The sequence below is a fragment of the Castanea sativa genome, chromosome 11 (assembly GCF_040712315.1).
Source record: "Castanea sativa cultivar Marrone di Chiusa Pesio chromosome 11, ASM4071231v1".
In the NCBI taxonomy this organism is placed as follows: domain Eukaryota; kingdom Viridiplantae; phylum Streptophyta; class Magnoliopsida; order Fagales; family Fagaceae; genus Castanea; species Castanea sativa.
The window spans coordinates 38,937,142-38,957,393 of record NC_134023.1 but is presented as its reverse complement, the minus strand read 5'-3'; the positions used below and the strand labels follow the sequence as shown (position 1 = coordinate 38,957,393).

Genomic DNA, 20,252 nt, shown 5'->3' with positions numbered 1-20,252 from the left:
GAAATCTATATAATAGAGTATCCTAAAAACTTTAAATGATCAAATACTTTAATAATCCTGATTTGAGCTCTAACTTAAGCCAACCAGCAATTGCAAACGACACGTGTCTCTACTCTAGTCCCAAGTAAGTTGTGCGAATTTAGAGGCGTTCTAGGCTAGAATCTATTGTCTATTGACACTATAGACGTGCAACATCAAGTTCTGATTTAGTACCCGTTTAGGAATAACTTATCTAACTTTTAACTGAAAGTGCGCTAAAGTAAATCTATACCTTAAAAAATTTTGAAAAGGCATGAAAAAACGGAAAAATGTGAGGTTTTAAAAATCTGTACATAAAAACTAAAAGCTAAAAGTTAAAGATGATGCTAAACAAACTCTTAGAATCTCTAAAATGTTGAACACACTTGTAGACTTGTAGTCAAAATCTCAACCCTTTAAGTTTGTACTTCTTTTTTTCTTGAGTTCTAAATTTGTTCTAACAAATCTATATTTAAAAAAACTCAATTAGATTCTAAATTAGATTTTAATTATGGACTAATTTTGTGTCATGTGTCCATTTAAGTTTTTTAATCTTTGAATCAAGTGAGTTAATAAGTGCAAAATACTGAGTCTAATATTAATGAACTATAAAATAAAAATAACAAATCAATCATATATCTACTCAATAAAAATTATCACACAACAAAAATCACCACACGTACTATCTTATTAAAAAATTAAAAGAAAAAAAAATGATCATAAATAGTATTAAATTTAAGCAAGAATTATAACATGGAACTAATTACGTTTACTTTTTCGAATAATGTGACTAATTATTTAAATACATTTATATGCATGCATAAATTACAAGCTAGTATTAATTTGTGAGATAAACTAGGGTTGCTAAGTGGGTATAGTTTTGTTAAAACAAACTGATATTTTATTTGATAATCTTAAAACAAACTGATATAGAAGTACATGGTGTCCACCAATACATTGATAAAGAGGGGAAAAAACTAAAAGAAAAAGAGGAGGTGAAAGAAACTAGAAAAAGAAAAATTAGAAAGTAGTAACCCTGCAGCAACAAATATGGTTAATTATCCCCAAATAAAAGTGTCTTTATGATAACTTGGCTCATTTCATTAGAATATTGGAAAAAGTGTCCAGCACCTGGTAACTCATGGTATTGAATCCATGGAAGTTTTTTGGCAATAAAGCGTTGTAAAGGAATTGCCACAATCCTATCATCATCACCCTGCCATAGATGAACCGAACCTTCGTTGTTAGGAAAAGGATTCTCAAGATCAATAGGACTGAATTCCCAATTCCCAAATCCAACCATTATGGTACGATGTATGGACTCAAACTCTCCTTGCTGGGTTATGTATGCCTGCAACGAGTTATTGAAGAGTACATGGTAAGTGCTTATTGGATAGAAACTATTTTCCTAATAATGATGTGTGCGTCTCATGCAAAATTTTTGAACAAAATGCTATTTTACAAACATATTGATATTCAGTGTTTTTTTTTTTTTTTTCTTTCCCTCTTATGAATGATAAGAAGATTTCCTAGTGCCAAATGATAGATGAACACTATCATGCATTTCTCACATATGACAAGACTTCCTAATATGCTTATTCGGATGAAGGCCTATAGCATATATTCCCTTGGAGGATAAAAAATCTATTCAAAAAATTACTGTGATTCTTCCTAAATAGCGTGGATTCTCCCGTCGAGAGTTACTAAAGCATAGGGTGACCTCATTCCATTGGTTGATACTTAATAAAATAAATAGATTCCTCAGAAAAAACTAAATTAAAATTTATATGAGTGGATGACTACAGATATGAACAGTCATAAGTATAGATACAACACAGCGGCACAACAATTTTTAAAAAATTAGGACACAACACAGTAGCGATACACATATTTATTAATTATTATATATTTAAAAAATATATATTTTTATGCACTTTTTTTTCATATAATGTTAAATATATCAATTTAAGAGCAATAATGGATATAATAAAGTGAATTCATGACTAATCAATTATGTTTAGAAGTTAGAATAAAGCTTAGGAATAAGATACAAATGAGTAAATAAAATATAACTAGATAAACGTTCAAGATTAAAACCAAATAGCAATAGAAGATAAGTATTCCTCTCATGTCTCACAATTAAAAAAAAAAGGACACGGCTAAAACATGGGTGTAAAAGTGACCCAGACATATCCCGTATCCAATATGAGTACGACACTCTAAATCATGTATCCATGCTTCCTATTTATTCATAGCTATTACCTTAACACCAAAGAATCGGAATACTTACTTTCATTCTTATACTACTACATCTGAAAGGTACGTTGCTTCAAGCAAGAGAAAAGGTGTTTATTCATGTTTTTAGAAATTTAAATGTTATAAAGTAATTATAAGGGGATTTTTTTTTTTTTTTTGTTGCCAAAATGCAAAACTCATTCTCTAAGTTTCACTTTTTTTCATTTTAGCTCTCTAAGTTTGCTATTTGTCATTTCAGTCCTTTAAGTTTTAATCAGACTCAATTCATTCAACCGTTTACTATCCGTCAAATTGCACCATTAACTTACCCAAACAATGTCATTTTACACTTTTAGTTAATATTTAAATTTTTTATTTCTGAATTTTAGAAATGCTAATTAAAAAAATAAAACATAAAACATAAACTAAATTGAAGAACAAAATAAACTAAAGGGTGTGCTCCCTCCCCACCCCTAAAGAACAAAACTGAAAACCCCACTCGATAATTGAGAAACCGAGAGAGAGAGAGAGAGAGAGAGAGAGAGAGATGGGTAAGAGAGAGAAAGAGAGATTAAGAGGAAGAAAGGGAGATTGCGAGGTACAAAGAGAGAGTGAGACTGAAAAGGGGAAGATCGGCATCGGCAACTGGGCTTCGTCCAATGGTTTATAGTTTCAGCGGCTGGGCTCCGTTTTGGGGTGTCCTCTGCTTCACTCCACCGCTTCAAGAGGCGGCTCCGACCATTTACCATTGCTGGGGTTCACTAAAAAAGAGTAGACTTTGGGTTTTCAGTTTAAGTTATGTGTTTTCAGAACTTACCCAAAGTTCTGGGAGAGATGATAATCTGAAGTTTGCAAAGTGAAATAAGATTGGGAAGCCACTCTGGCAATACCACCAAGTTCTCACAATAAGGAATATCTAAAAACTGTAGAGTGTTGGCAGATCCTAAAAGCCATTGGGTCAAAGTAACTTAATTGTGGCAATTCATCGGGTTTATTTTGTTCTTCAATCTAGTTTATATTTTATTATTTTATTTTTTAATTAAAGTTTTCTAAACTTCATAAATAAATAAATACTAACTAAAGTGTAAAACGACGCAGCTTGGTAAATTAATGGTGCAATTTGACGGATAGTAAATTGATGATTGAATTAAGTCTGATTAAAATTTAATAAACTAAAATGACAAAAGATGAAATTTAAAAAGTGAATTTTGCATTTTGGCCTTTTTTTTTATTATGTCACATGGCAATCATCAGAAAATATTAGGATCCAACAAATAATGCCTAAATTGTGCTTATACAAATAAATTGGGCCTCGTAACCTCACCAAAATCAGACATTAACTAATTAATGGATGAATTATTTATTTTGGCCCCAGAAAAGCCAAATACGAAACCAAAAATCTTTATTCACAAAGTTCTCAGTAGGGGGTAGTGGTTACACTCTCTCCACTCTAGCATAGAGTTTCCCTTCCTTTGTGAAGGACGCTGAGTCCCTCTAGTAACTCCGTTACTAGTAGGGTTGGTTTTTGTTTTTACTTGTTGCTGATCGGTGAGGAGTGGAAGGTTTGGGGTACAGAATGGAAGACTTAACTCTTAGGTGGAAGAGCCTTTCATTGACGGAAGTGGAGGAATCAAAGGTAGATTTAACAAGGGATAAGAAGAAGATGGGGATTGTTTTGGCTATGAAATTCTTCACACAGAGAAATGTAAACATTGAGGCGGTGGCCAAGACATTCCGGCCAAAATGGCGTACCAAAGGGAAGTTTGAGGTGAGTGATGGAAAAGACAACGTGGTTCTGGTTGATTTCGAATTGGAAGTGGATGCGGAGAAAGTCATTCAAGGGCAGCCATGGGCATTTGATCGTCATCTCGTTGCCTTGCAGCAATACGATGGCTCTGTACCAGTTCACAATTTAGTTTTTAAGACGACTACTTTATAGGTTCAAATTCACAATCTCCCTCTCTCGCTATTAACGGTGGAGGCGGCACTAAGCATTGGAGGAACAATTAGGCAAGTAATTCAGCCAAAGGATACTGGTGAAATGAAAGGTGGTAGCTTCATGCGGGTTCGAGTTGAGGTAGATATTACGAAGCCTTTATGCAGAGGATGAAAAATCTCATGGGACCAATCATGTGAAGGTTGGGTAGCCTTTATGTACGAACGATTACCTAACATATGCTACTGGTGTGGGCTTGTCTCACATGATGATAAAGATTGTGAGTTGTGGCTAGGTAGCAGAGGTACACTACGGGTAGAGGAACAACAATTTGGACCTTGGATCAGGGCTCCTCAGTTTAACCAAGCCAGGAAGACAACTATTGGGGCACAGGGCTATGAGCAACCAGGGAGAGCGATGTCACACACACACCTATCCAATGTAGAGCAAACAGGGAAGGCAGTGAAGGAAAGTTCAGGGAGATCTGTAGAAACTGTCCCAGGTACAAGAACGACGGCGTCAGGTCTATGGGTGGCAACACCGATGGAAGAAAACGGTGAAAGGGCAGTGTCAGGGGATGGTGGAGTAACGTACGAAAGGGAATCACGGATTTTACAGAAGCATATCCCGGATTTTGAGGAAGTATTAAAGGATATTGATGACGCTATCCATAATTACTCTATGGTTTCAAATTCAAAAGCTACTGATTCCGTAATAACAAGAGATTAGATTATCAATAGCTGCAATTTGGTAGATATCGAAATCATGGATGATGATCCTAGTTGGGATAATCAGATGCTAGAATCAAGGGTAAATCAGATGGAAGGAGATAGTGGCGCCAATCACTTTGTAGTAGAATTTAATATGGGCCAGGCTGATAAGGCCTTGAATGGGGTTGATAACAAAAGCAGGCCCAATAAAGGTAGGAGCAAAAGGAAGCCAAAACTAAAGCCCAGAAGTGAGTCCGTAGTGTCACAAAATAAAGTCTCAGCTAATGTGGGTAATAGCCTAAAGCAAGGTACGTGGATTAATGAGGAAACACAAAGGTCGGACTCTAGCGCAAGCCCGTCTTTAGAAGTTGAGGTTGGTTTGAAACGAAAAATAGAGGCTTTAAACAGAGAAGTAGCAGAAGAGGTTTTTCAGGAAAAAAGGAAGAAGGTGGCTGATGAAAATATTGATACAAGAGCAGCGGGGGTTGCTAGGCAACCCCGCTGAGACCAATGAGTCTATTAAGTTGGAACTGTCGAGGGCTTGGGAACCTCCGAACAGTTAAAGCCTTGGAAAAGGTGGTTAACAAAGAAGACCCCAATATCGTTTTCTTGATGGAGACGAAGTCAAACAGAGAATGGATGGAACAAGTAAAGGATCGATCGGTGTAAAATGAAACACGAGCTTATAGTCCCCAGCAACGGAAGTAAAGGTGGTCTAGCCATGTTGTAGAAGGATGGGATTAAGGTGGATGTGAAGACTTTTTCTCAGGATCATATAGATGCATGGATTGAAGAGGGAAGGGATGTGAGCTGCTGGCATCTAACAATGTTTTATGGTAATCCCGATACAGCAAAAAGACCGGAGTCTTGGGTTAAATTAAAATCTCTTAAAGGTAGTTCATCGTTGCCATGGCTTGCAATCGATGATTTCAATGAAATCACGAGGCTCACAGAGAAGGAAGGAGGCAGTGAAAGACCAAGAAGACAAATGCAAAATTTCATTGATGCCATAAATCATTGTGGATCCCGAGATGTTGGCTTTATAGGTCCGAAGTACACCTGGCTGTATCAGAAGTCCGATGGAACACAAATTCAAGAGAGGCTTGATAGGGCGTTGGCTACTAAGGAGTGGATGGACCTGTTTCCTGCTGCAAAACTTCATCACTTATCTACATCAACGTTGGATCACTCACCACTGTCACTCCATTTGGTGCAGAAAAAGAAGCGAAAGAAAGTAAAGAAAATTTTTAAATTTGAGTACATGTGGTTGAAGGATGTTAGGTGTGAGGAAATTGTAAAGGTTGCATGGGAAGAGGGATTACTTTCAAGCACAGATGGGGCATTGAGAAGCTGCTTAGAACGCTGCAGATCTGATCTAGATGCATGGAATAAGTCGGAATTTGGTCACATGGGAAGGAAAATATTTGAACTTCAAAGAAGGTTAGAGTGGTTGGAATTACAACCAGTTAGTTCAGATATGTTTCATGCTATGAGAAATACAAGAGTAGACCTGAATTGTTGGTTAGAGAAAGAAGATGAAATGTGGCGTCAAAGATCATGACTTAATTGGTTCCAAAATGGTGATAGAAATACTAGTTTCTTTCATGCCAAAGCGTCTGCAAGATTAAAAGAATTACATTGAAGGAGTGTTTGATGAACATGGGATCTGGCAGGAAGATGAAACCAAGATTGGAGAAGTGGTGGTGGATTATTACAATAAGCTCTTCACCTCAAATAGCCCAGATAACTTCATCGAGCTCCTAGATGCTATCCAATCAAAAGTATCAACTATCATGAATGAAGAACTTGCCCGACCGTTCACAGCAAATGAAGTTAGAGTGGCCCTGAAGCAGATGTACCCCCTCAAAGCCCCAGGTCATGATGGCATGCCTCCTATTTTTTTCCTACATTTTTGGGCTACATGCGGTGGGGTTGTCACATCTACCGTATTGGACTTCCTCAATAATGGTATGTTACCTCAAAATTTTAATGAAACTCATATTGTACTTTTCCCGAAAATAAAAGAGCCTAAAACAGTTTCTAATTATAGACCTATTAGTCTGTGTAATGTGACCTACAAGATTGCCTCAAAAGCCATAGCAAACAGATTAAAAAAATTCCTCCCATCCATTATTAGTGAAACCCAAAGCACTTTTGTGCATGAAAGATTAATCACTAACAATGTGTTAGTAGCTTTTGAGACCATGCATCATATTAGTTAGAAAAAAGGGGGAAGTGTGGGTGAGATGGCTGTAAAATTAAACATGAGCAAAGCCTATGATGGGATAGAGTGGACATGTTTGGAAAGAATTATGGAAAAATTGGGCTTTGAGAATAAATGGAGGAAGTTGATTATGCAATGTGTTACTACTGTTACCTATGCCATAAGGATCAACGGTTGCCCCAAGGGCCATATTATTCCTTCTAGGGGTATCCACCAAGGAGACCCCCTATCACCTTATTTGTTTCTTTTGTGTGCAAAAGGTTTGTCAGCAATGATTAAAGCTTCGGTGTGCAATGAACGAATGGAGGGGATTACTATTTGCCGTGGTGGACCAAAGCTTTCCCATTTATTTTTTGCAGATGACAATCTCATTTTTTGCGAAGCAACAATAGCTGAATGCAATGCTTTGCAAGGAATATTGGAAGCATATGAAAAAGCATCAGGTCAACAACTGAACAGAACCAAAACATCCCTGTTTTTTAGCATCAACACCCTTAAAGAGATCCAAGAAGAGATAAAAGAAAGATTTGGTGCTCAAGTCATCAAGCAGCATGAAAAGTATCTAGGTTTGCCATCACTTGTGGGAAGGAATAAAAGGAACACATTCAATGATATAAAAGAAAAGCTTGGGAGGAAATTGGCTGGATGGAAAGAGAAGATGCTATCCAAAGCTGGAAATGAGGTCTTGATTAAAGCAGTGGCCCTAGCTATACCAACATACACCATGAGCTGTTTTAAATTGCCAGACTCTCTTTGTGACGAGTTGACAGCTATGATCAGAAAGTTTTGGTGGGGACAAAGGAAGGACGAAAACAAGATCTCTTGGTTGAGTTGGGAGAAGATGGGAGAAGATGTGTGATTCGAAGGCAAATGGAGGTATGGGTTTCAAGAACTTAAAATTATTTAATTTGGCTTTATTGGCAAAGCAAGGGTGGAGACTCCAAGTTGGCCAAAATTCTCTAGTGTATCGAGTTTTGAAAGCAAGATACTTTCCGAGATGTGATTTTATAAATGCTTCTCTTGGCAATAATCCCGCATATACGTGGCGGAGCCTAATGGCAGCTCAACATTTAGTAAAAGAGGGATTGAGGTGGAGAGTGGGTAACGGGGCAAGTATTGGTATATGGGAAGACAAGTGGTTGCCGAGTCCATCCACTTATAGAATTACATCTCCAAGGCTATTTTTTAATCAGACACTCGGGTGCAAGACTTGATAAATGAGGCCACTGCTGAATGGAAATCCACGGTTATTGATGCATTTTTCCTACCCCATGAAACTGATATCATTAAGAGCATACCCATTAGCTCTAGGCTGCCACCTAATAAGCTTATTTGGACGGAGACTAGGAATGGTTTATTCACGGTGCGTAGTGAATATCACCTGGCATTGAACCGGTCTTATTCATCCAATAGAAGCACAAGCTCTGATAATAGCAATCATAAATGGTTCTAGAAGAAGATATGGAGTATTCCCGTTCCGCATAAAATTCATCATTTTGCCTGGAGAGCATGCCGTGATGCTTTGCCGACAAAAAATAATTTATTAAGAAGGAAAGTCATGCAAGAGGAACTCTGTGAAAGCTGTAAGGAAGCGACAGAGTCAGTGGGTCATGTTCTTTGGAGCTGTCCGAAAGCCAGAGAAGCCTGGGAGTGTTCAAAATTAGTAATATCACATAGTGAAGGGACAAACTAGTCTTTCCAAGACCTCATGTGGGATTTGTTGCTAAACAGAGATGTAGGAGATGATCAGGTGGCTCAAGCTGTAACTATCACATGGGCTTTGTGGCACAACCGAAATGAAATGAAATATGGTGGCGTGAGGAAGTCTGGACAACAACTGGTTCGATGGGCAGCGGACTACCTTATGGAGTATAGGGCGGTAGTTGCACAACCTGTTTCAGAGGAGCCTGTGTCTCGGCAGGTTGCATCTTGGTCCCCCCCACAAGGTGGTCATTTCAAAATTAATGTGGATGGGGCTGTTTTCTCGACACAGAAAGCGGTGGGAGTTGGGGTGGTTATAAGGGATGATAAAGGGAGGCTTGAGGCAGCTTTATGCAGAAAAATCACAGCACCAATGGGAGCAGCTGAGGCAAAGGCAAAGGCGTTTGAAGCTGGTCTTCTTTTTGCAAAAGACGTTGGCATTCGTGATGTCATTCTGGAAGGGGACTCCTTGCTTGTTTATAATGCACTATGTAACATTTCTCCACCCCATCCTCAATAGCTTCAGTTGTCCAGGGTATATTGGATATTAGTGGGGATTTTATGAGTGTGGGATATTCTCATATTGGAAGACAGGGCAACTCACCAACCCACATTTTAGCAAAGCATGCATCTAGCATAGCTGACTATATTGCTTGGATTGAAGAGGACCCTTGCTGTATCAAGCAAGCTCTTATCCATGATGTAACATCGATTTCTCATTAGCAATAAAAGTTTCAGTCTTCTCATAAAAAAAAAAAAAAAAACTAATTAATGGATGATTTAAACTTATGAAATTGAATGGTTTGATTGCATGATCCAAAGTCCAAGCCGACCATGCCACATAGAGGGTCTGTTGGGACTAGTGATTTGGGAGAAAATATAAATCTACTCTCTATTGCCCATGTGTTACATGTGTATGCTTAGGAGTTGGGACAATTGTTATAATCATGTGTATATTTATAATCACGATATCCTTTGTAATATTTTAGATTGAATCACTGTTTTGATAGGGATCTAACCCAACTATACCTCAAAGAACATGAATCTAACTATTAAAGTATAAAAACATGTGTGCTGCTCTCAAAAAGACACCAACAAAAATGTCTAGAATATTGTTGAATAAATTGATCGACTACGTTGCTTTTGTTCTGTTATTCATAGGAGTTTCTTAGAGAGGCCAACAAAAATGTCTCTATTCTTACTTTTGGTTATATAAATCTAAACTGATGCTAATGAAATTACTTACTCTTTGAAAAATCAAGATGAAAAAATTAAGTACCTTGTTTATTTGTTTCCCAAGCTTCTTTGACGTTATTTCTAAATCTTGACGAGAGAAAATATTAGGATTTCCGGGTACAGCACTAAGTGCAGGAAACCACTTCTGTGTGTTCCACCAATAGGTTAGCCATGGTATATAGTGAGCAACTCGATTTGTCCACTGGTCTTGAGGCAGTTGTTTGTAGTAGGCCTCTGTAGACAAGTTCGAAGGCAAACCTCGCCACCAATAGTTGATAATAGGAGCAAGTAATGCTGCTCCTGATAGCCTATTGACATACCACAAAATCAGTAACATATATATATATATAATCTCCTTGTAAATTCAATCCCAAAAAAAAATCCAAATGACTTTTAGGACAACGGTATAATATAGTTTTTTCTAAGGAAGATTACATCTCGGATTTGAATTTCTCTCTTCCACTTAAGTGGTATAAAAATAAAAATCAAACATAAAAAAATAATTTTATCAATTGATAGAGTAGCAGATTATACATGTTGAACAAAATAACTTTATCAATTGATAAAATTATTTTTTTACGTTTGACCGGTAGTCGATGACTATTCTTAGCTATTACTTTGACACCAAAAAAGCATTCGACCCAATTGATAAAATATAACAAGTGATACATATTTAAGGAAAGAACTAATTCACACTAAAATGCAATCAATCAATCAAAATATATTATATTATATAATATAATATATGTGTGTGTATTGTTCTTTTTTACCTTTTTTCATTGAGTTTTTTTTTTTTTTACGGTTATCTAAAAGTTCACATTAACTTATTTTTACCGTTATCTCATTAATTGTCTGAACTTACACCACACATTTCTCTCTTTTCCATATCTTTTAGCATATCCACCATTTTAGTATTTTTTAAAAAAAACAAAAATAATAATAATAATAATTAAGGACTAATAATAATAATTAACAAGATAAGGCACTGGAGAGAGATAGAGAGACAAAAAACGTTGTGGAATGTTAAATGAAACGCACTGTTTCACTATTACCAAAATAAAAGACCTAAGATTGACAAAGTATTTGTAAGAGAAGAAAAAAAGAATTTGAGGGGTTGCCACCTCCATCATACTAGTCTCCCACCACCATCAAGCCGTCGAAACCCCTACAAATTTTTTTTTCCCTTTTTTTTTAAATTAAGGGCTTAAATATGATTTAGGTTTAGGTAATTTGGTTGGATAGTTTTTTATTTGAATATATAAGTAGAAAGAATATTTGATGCGTAATGTAAAGACATATTCTACCATGGTTTTAATTATCTATAAAACATACGCATACGCACTTGCACACACCATGTCTTAATGTCACACTATTGATAAGTAGAAGACAATGAGAGAGTTGGGCATACTTTTATTTCATTGTATGCAAAATATTAATATAACACAAATTAGTTGATTTTCATGGTCCTGTTACTCTTTTGCATTTATTTTTGGTTTCATGATTTTTTTTTTTTAATTTAATCTTACCTTGAAAGGGCTACAAATGTGCAGTGAAACTATAACACTAGTTTTTAATATCTCAAAATTTATATGTTTCTTCACTCCAATTTAGTTTACTTTTTCTTTATAATATATATACACAACATTCTTCAAAACCGTTTTACATAAAATATCACAGAATTATTCTTGCATCGCATGGACAACTTACTAGTTCTTCATAAAGTTCAAGTGTATATCTATAAATGTGTTTATATCTATATAAATATATGATACTGTAAGAAAATTAAGGGAAAATTCCACCCTATAAGCCCTAGAATAGTCTATATTTTGCCATACGTTTTTGTATTTTGGTTCAATACAGTTAGACCTAAGGTGATAACTGATAATTAAGTGGGGTTTTCTTATGTTCAATTAATAATTTTGCATCTTAATACAGTATTTTTATTTAGTTTTTGCTAACATCTCTTTTTTAATTGATAATATGACTAATTCAATCAATTTAAAGTAGGATTTTATCAATTTTGAGTTTGGTAAATAAAATTTACTAAAACAAATACAAGTACATAATACACCATACCATTATAGTAATAAAAAGAAAACCTTTACCCATTACTGTACTAATTAATAAAATGTTGAGTGCAATTTTCTTTTCTTTTTTTTATAAAAAAATTACCATATCATTATGGGTTTGCTAGTGATGCGTTTGCTAAAAAGAAAACCCACAATTTACCTCACCATTATAGTATTAATAAAATTTTGAGTGCAATTTCTTCTTCTTCTTTTTTTAATTTGCCATACCATTGTAGTACTAATAAAATTTTGAGTGGTTTTTTAAATAAAAAAAAAAAAGTTAAAAATTGAAGGCAATGTTCTAAAAATAAAAAATTACCACGTCACTATGCGTTTGCTAATGAGGTTATGCATTTGCTAAAAAGAAAACCCATAATTCATATATACTACCATTATATACTACCGAATAATTAGTAAATGTTAAATGTCTCAAAAATATAGTGTTCAAATGCTACAATTAGATAAAAACAAATGAAAATCAATAATTCTAGACTTGATAAACCATTCTATAATAAATAAATAAATAAATAATTGGGATTAAATCCTAAACTTGATAAAATGAGGTAAATAGACAATTAAAAAAAAGATTGTTAAGAGCATGAATCTGTTTGAATATTTGAACTATTTTAAGTCCATGAAAATTTCGTTTTTTTTTTTTAATCCATTGCAAACTATAACTTTTGATATATGTGGAATTTTGATCTTATGTAGAATGAAATATAAATAAATAAATAATTGGGATTAAATCCTAAACTTGATAAAAGGAGGTAAATAGACAATTAAAAAAAAAGATTGTTAAGAGCATGAATCTGTTTGAATATTTGAACTATTTTAAGTCCATAAAAATTTCGTTTTTTTTTTTTAATCCATTGCAAATTATAACTTTTGATATATGTGGAATTTTGATCTTATGTAGAATGAAATATTTTGTGAATTGGAATTTTTATCAATATTTGCATAATAAAATCTATTTCAAACTTATTGTGTCTGAAATTTCAACTAAAAATTTTCTCTAATTTGATTCACATAAAATCCCAAATAGTCTACCAATGCAAAGTTTTGGTTCAATGTAACCCGTCACAAAAAATCAGCTAGGTACACACAATTCAAAAGAAATCAATACCTATATTAATTGACCCGAACTTGTGATACCATGCCAACTATTGTTTATTTATGATTCTCAAAATTTTATTTTTTTGATCTTATGTAGAATGAAATATTTTGTGAATTGGAATTTTTATCAATATTGGCATAATACAATCTATTCCAAACTTATTGTGTCTGAAATTTCAAATAAAAATTTTCTCTAATTTGATTCACATAAAATCCCAAATAGTCTTTTAATGCAAAGTTTAGGTTCAGCGTAACCCATCACAAAAAATCAGCTAGGTACACACAATTCAAAAGAAATCAATACCTATATTAATTGACCTGAACTTGTGATACCATGTCAACTATTGTTTATTTATGATTCTCAAATTTTTATTTTTTTATTTTATTTCTCGGTAAAATACAAACCTAAATTATAAAATTAGAGATAGAAATTTAAACACAACAAAAGTTGCAATATAGTCTCTCTTTTTTTCTTATAAAGATGCAATCACAGTAGCGTGGTGCACTTAGAGGGAGAAAGAGAAAAAAAAAAATAGAACCACCAAAATTACTCAAGAAAACTTTCACCTCAAAAGGATGTCAACCTCATACTGTTAAAAAAATAATATTAAAAAAAAAAAAAAAAAAAAAAAACTCTTACTGTGAAGACTCATTTATTGTTCCGCCTCTACTGTGTGTGGTGTTTAGCGTTTAAAATTTTTAATTTGATAAAAGAAAAGATGGACGTAGAAGCAAAAAAAGTCTATTAGAAACAATATTGGTACCAATTCATAAATCTGATAGTACTGAGAATCATTTCTAGGAGTTTTAATTTGTAATGTTTGGCTGAGAGAGGGACAACAATAGGGCTGCGTTAGGTACGGTTTGAAGGCAGATTTATAGAGTTAAATACCAAATAATAACAATGTGAAAAATGTGGAGGCTCTAAAGCTTATGTGGCACAATATAGAAAAGTCAACAAATAGTCAAATGTCTTCGATTTTATATTATACTAGTCGCTAACCTGTGCAATGCACGGATTAGTTGAACAAAAATTTTAAATTTTAAATTTACCTAAAGTTATGATCACTTGAAAAACTAAGTTACAATTTAAGAGGGAAAAAAAAATACTACACCAATAATGTTAGGCATGTCATGTCTATTATCAATGGCATCCTTTCTTTAATGAAAATTAAGGTCTCAATCATTCTTTAATATAATATAATCCCTCTCATTGCTCAATTTGTTTGCAAAATCCTAGATTTTTTCTTGCCATATAAAATGCAAGCAAAAACCCCAAAAATAAGAAGAAGAAAACTATAGAAGTTTTTACATAGAAAAAAGTAATTAATTACACTCAGAAATGGCATTGACACTCAGAAAGAGTCATTATTCTAGAGCAATAGTTTTTGGAAAAGATTTTTTTTTTTTTTTTTTTTTTTTGAGAATTGGAAAAGCTAATTCAATGTTATAGGCAATAGTTATAATATTTTAACATGTAGAATAACAACAACAAAAGGCATAGCTAATGAATAAATTGACTTAGTTAGAGAATGAAGACAAATAAATGCACCAAAAAAAATAGATTTCGGAATATATGAATGTGAAAAGAAGAAGAAGAAGGAAGTATCAGTTGAAAGGCCATAGAGTTTTAATCGAGATTGAAGACGACCAATTTAGAAAGCATTTGGAATGCTCCTATTATCTGCATATCCTTGGCTACCACCTTCTTGCCTCTCATCTACTTATGAATCCAACTATTATTCTTGACGAGAGAAAGGGGCACTTGCCTTCAGGTAATGTAATTGAGAAAAATGCCACAAGAAACATATCAACACTCTTTTTGGTTCTTAAATAATAAAATTTAAAGAACAAATTTATGAGGTTAAGGCATAACCTAAGCTTGTTCATCAAGATTCAAGACCCAGCAACATAAAACAATATAAAAAATAGAGTAAAAAATGCAAAATATATATGAAAAATAATTTTTTTTTTTTAAATAACAGTCATTTATAATTCTTAAATCACATTAATTCAAACAGTAAGGCAAAATATATGACTACATAATAGAAAAAATATAAAAGAAAAATAGGTTACCTCAAAAGAATAATGCATGAGTATAGCAATTGAAATTTGTCAAGACAATTTCATATATTGCAAAACATGAATCCAAAATTTAGATGTTAAACTTCTAAAAAGCCAAAAGAAAGAGTAAAGAATTAGAAGATACAGTGCCTAGAAATTATTGAAACAAAACCAAAAAATAAAATAAAAAGCATATGACTACATAATAGAAACAAAAATATAAGGGAAAGATGGGTTATTATCCATGGCTAGCAGTCGAAAGCAGCAAGATAGTTTCAAATATTGCAAAAATTGGATCAAAAAATTAAGTTGTTAAACTTCTTAAAAAATTGAAGAATCAGCAAAAAAAACATATGACTACATAAGAGAAAAAATATAAGAGAAAGATAGGTTACCTCAAAAGAATAATCTATGTTAGCAATTGAAATTTGTTAAGACAATTTCATATATTGCAAAATATGAACCAAAAATTTATAAGTTAAAACTTCCAAAAAACCAATAGAAAGAGTAAAAAATCAAAAGATTTAGTGCATAAAAATTATTTGAAACAAAACAAAATAATTAAAACATTTGACTACATAACAAAAAAAAAATTGACAATTCTTATCAACAAAAATATAGTAAAACTATAATTAAAAAACCCTAATAGTGATCTAGTGACCAGAGAATTAGAGAAGGAGAGAAGGAAGAGTCAAAAAAAATTAGAAAACCGAATTAGAGAGGAGGTGTTTGCATAAAGAACACAATAAAAATATAATTAAAAAATCCTAATAGTTATGCAGTAATTGGAGAATTAGACATTGAGAGAAAGAAGAGTCCAAAACAAAATAAAAAACTGTGTGAGAGAGGAGGTGTTTGCGTTTGAATACATCTTAAAAGTCCTAAATCAAATTAAAATATATAAATAAAAAATGCTGATGTGGAATATTATGGAGAGATCAAAAGTCAAAGGGTTCAGTTTTATATAATATATATATATATATATATATATATATATATAGAGAGAGAGAGAGAGAGAGAGAGAGAGAGAATATTTTGAGTAAAATTTCCCAAAAAAGAATTACCATACCATTATGCATTTGCTAAAAATAAATAAATAAATAAAATTACCATAACATTATGCGTTTGCTAAAAAGAAAATTTTACCATACCATTCTGCAAGTGATATGTACATTTGATTTGAAAAAAAAAAAATCTAGACTTATTTTACATAATCAAAAATTGTAATATTACGTGTGTTTCAGTTAGCTCAACTGGTAAAACTTCTGATGGTTGAATAAAAGATCTGAAGTTCAATACTCGCCTACACCAAAAACGATTGATGTATTGGTCTGACAATAAAGAGTTGTCAGAATGCCATAGGTTAAAACTCTTTCAAAATAGAATTGTAATGTTACATATTTGAATATCATTAGAATTATTTTCAATTTTCACTTTCTCTTGTATTATTTCATTATCTTTAAACTCTTTTTGATAAAAATTTTTGGACAAAACTTAGCTATAAACTTGGTTGTAATATTTTCACAACATTTTTAATTTTGGAGAAGTGTTACATCCATAATATTTTCACAATTATTTCATAACAAATTATAGGTGGTAAGTTGTTATTGGTTCTTATTTAAATTAACTTAAATTACTTTTTTACCCACTTATACAGCAAATAACAACCTACCACTTAAGATTTGTTATAAAATATTGTAAACATAGTATTTCTCTTAATTTTGTTCCCTATTTTTTTTTTTTAGAAATACTATATTCACAACATTTTCACAATATTTTTATAACAAATCATAAATAATAGGTTGTTACGGATTATTATTGGATGGTAAAAAAGTAATTTCAATAATAGATTTAAATTAGAACTAATAACAACTTACTTCTTATGTTTTATTGTGAAAGTATTATAAATATTTCGTAAATGTAGAACTTCTCATTTTTTTTTTACTTCAAGTTTTATTCCAAAGGCAAAACCCTCGTTTATAATAAATGGACTTGGCATATGGTCTTACCTATGAGGAATGTACCTGAGGCAGCCCCAAACCACATGGCATCCAATAGAATAAGCAATTACATAAAATTTGGAATCGAGTCCCAATTGATCAGCAAGCTCTTCAACATCTAAAGCCAAACTTTGCACCGTTTGTTTTGGATCTGGATCACTTTCTCCATAACCCGGTCTATCATATGACACAATGTATAGTCCTAGTTCTTCAACAAGTTCCTGAAAATTATTTCCACCATTTAGTGAGCTAATACAACTTTCAATGATAAAGTCTTGGAGCCCAAAATCAAAAGAAAATTAGAAATTCAATCATAACAAATAAGTAAATAACACAGTACTTGCGGGAGATTTTTTGCAATCACTGCACCATGTCTGCAATTAAATAAGCCATGAACAAAGATAATCTTATATTTGGCCACTTTTGCTGGCACACCATGCTCCTTGTAGGCCAAATGCCTTCCATCCCTAAGCTTAATTCTAGGTGCTGTGATAGGCGGGCCCCAAGGCGAGCCACAAATGTTGGGAGGCGGAGGGCGGGTGGCCCGATAAGCCCATGCCAGCAATATTCCAATCAACAAGACCACTACAAACATCCTTGGCTAGGGTTGAGATATGGGGAGTACCCTGAAATTACAGTACATATGTTGAGAGGAAAATCAAGTTAGTGGAGACTACATCTTTCTATTACTTCTCATTTGGGAGGAGACCGGGATGATTAACATGGTTTGATTATAGTGAGATCAGCCATCATATAAAACTTTAGAATTTTCTTAAGAATGGTGGACAGAAATTGCTTGAAAAGAGAGAGAGAGAGAGAGAGAGAGAGAAAAGAAGCATGAAGATAAATAAACAAAGAGAGATATGAACTACTAGATAAATAATTATGAAAATCTAAAGGGAATAAGACATGGATCTCCAGTGCTCTATATGTGTGATTTTTTTTGGGCCAATGTTTGTTGCATATATCAGACTTGGAAATCGTGTGCTCAAAGCATGATTTCAATTATAATTTTGAAATTTTGAAATTATGTCTTGAATGCACAATTTAACAATTAAACTGAAATCGTGTCATGATTTGATAATCATCACTGTTTCGTTTCTTTTCTTTTCTTTTTATAAAGATTCATTTCAAGACCTGCCTAATAGGGAGCATGTAAGCCAACGTACGTGTGGAGCATACAAATGCCCAGGTGTGGGCTCCAACTATCCTAAGGAAAACATCCGAGGGAATCAGTTACCAAATGATTTACTTAGTCTTTCGTCCCTATACTCAAGTTAGATAGGGATGATAATAGGGTTGAGGTGAGTTGGATCAAGCTTTTTAAGCAGAAACAAAAAGCCCGCACAAGATAGGTTGGAGATATTTTGCTATTTTTAATGAGGTAACTTATTCAATATTAATAAGGTAGACATGAATAAGCTTTCTTTATATTGGTAGGTAAGTTTTTGAAACCAAACAATTTTTCAAATCATTATTAATGTGTGTGTATGTATATATATATATATATATACATACAATTTTTTTACTTTTTAGAATCATATATACATATTAATTTTTTATATGTTATATGTCAATAAAATCAATTAGAACTCATTGATTACTGGATCAAGAAAGGAATCTAGCACTTGATTAAATTAGTTTATTCTTTACTTAAAAATATAATTAAATTAATGATGTTGAATAGTAAACTCTCATATATATATATATATATATATATATATATATATATATATATATATAAAACTCGTATTTATTAACCATAAGATATAAAGATAAGGATGACTACAAACCATACAAGCTAGCATTTTATTTCTTTTAGCATACTGTAGAATCACGTCTTCTAGATCGTAGAAACAATATTTTAGCTTGTATGGTTTGTAGTTCAATAAAATTGTCATCAAATGAAACACCATGGTAGTTAACTACAAGACTTTTGACATTTAATTTTTAGTGTTAATTCAATATGATCTTGTGAATTTCGATTAACTTAATTAGTAATGTTTATTGTTAATGATTAGAGAACTTGAGATCGAATCCCACCAAAAAAAAAAAATAGATAAAGAAAAAAGTCAATTGGCATATCTTGAATTAAAAATTATCATAAAACAGATGTCAAAAGAATTGTATCATATTTATAAAACTAAAATAAAAACTTTGTAAGGTCCCTCTAATTCCTTTATGAATCAAACTTGAATAGAAACATCTGGACTGAGTGCACCTTCTAAACCTTGTTCAAATTTGTTTGGTGGCACTGGTAAGACAAAGCTGGTCTTCAAGTTAAACATGTTTCCATCATCTGAAGTTTAGACTCTACACTGACCTTAACATTAATCAGCCTCAGAACTACGAAGAGAACGGAGAAAGAAAAGCAAAATCCTAAGAATGGCTTTGTTAAAATAAAGACTGTAATTTATGGCAAAGACAAACTGTTATTCTTTGAGGAATGTCCTAGCTGGAGAGAGCCTGGAAGAAGTTGAAACTTGAAATGAGTATGGTATTAAAAAAGAAAGATAGAGTAATGGGTGGATTCCAATACAAATTGATATTCTTTGAGGAATGTACTAAAACAAGATTGGAAAGAGAACCTGAAAGAAGTTGAAATGAGTAGTTGATCAGCTAAGGCAGCGTACCTCTATCTGCTCACTCTGCAGCTCAATGCATAGAGTCTATGGGCAGTTGTAGATATATAGACAAGCGAGAAAATTAGTAATAATATGTTATAATGGATCGGAATTAATAATCAATCTATTATTATTATTATTATTATTATTGGATTGAATGGATACTTTGATAATATTAGGTGAGACATAAATTAATAATTATATATATATATATATATATATATATATATGTGTGTGTGTGTGCGTGCGCGTGTGTGTGTGGATATATATACTTTGGATTGAATGAATATTTTGATAATCTCAAAATAGTACATCGATATTA

General features: G+C 32.8%; 1 protein-coding gene across 5 annotated transcripts; it reads right to left on the bottom strand.

Moving 5' to 3' along the window:
* Positions 1 to 896: 896 nt before the first annotated feature.
* LOC142617331 (uncharacterized) lies at positions 897 to 20,012 on the bottom strand. 5 transcript variants are annotated; one of them, XM_075790129.1, is made up of 6 exons: positions 19,895 to 19,952; positions 19,528 to 19,772; positions 17,647 to 17,932; positions 17,316 to 17,527; positions 10,104 to 10,368; positions 897 to 1,369 (listed from the first exon to the last, which is right to left on the bottom strand). In XM_075790129.1, the coding sequence occupies exons 3-6, from the start codon at positions 17,899 to 17,901 to the stop codon at positions 1,073 to 1,075; spliced, it is 1,029 nt and encodes a 342-aa protein (XP_075646244.1). In that variant the 5' UTR covers positions 17,902 to 17,932; positions 19,528 to 19,772; positions 19,895 to 19,952; the 3' UTR covers positions 897 to 1,072. The 5 variants fall into 5 exon arrangements, with proteins under 5 accessions (XP_075646244.1, XP_075646245.1, XP_075646246.1 ...); XM_075790130.1 differs by lacking the exon at positions 19,528 to 19,772 and having other exon boundaries at positions 19,940 to 20,012; XM_075790131.1 differs by lacking the exon at positions 19,528 to 19,772 and having other exon boundaries at positions 17,331 to 17,527; positions 19,895 to 19,983.
* Positions 20,013 to 20,252: the final 240 nt, after the last annotated feature.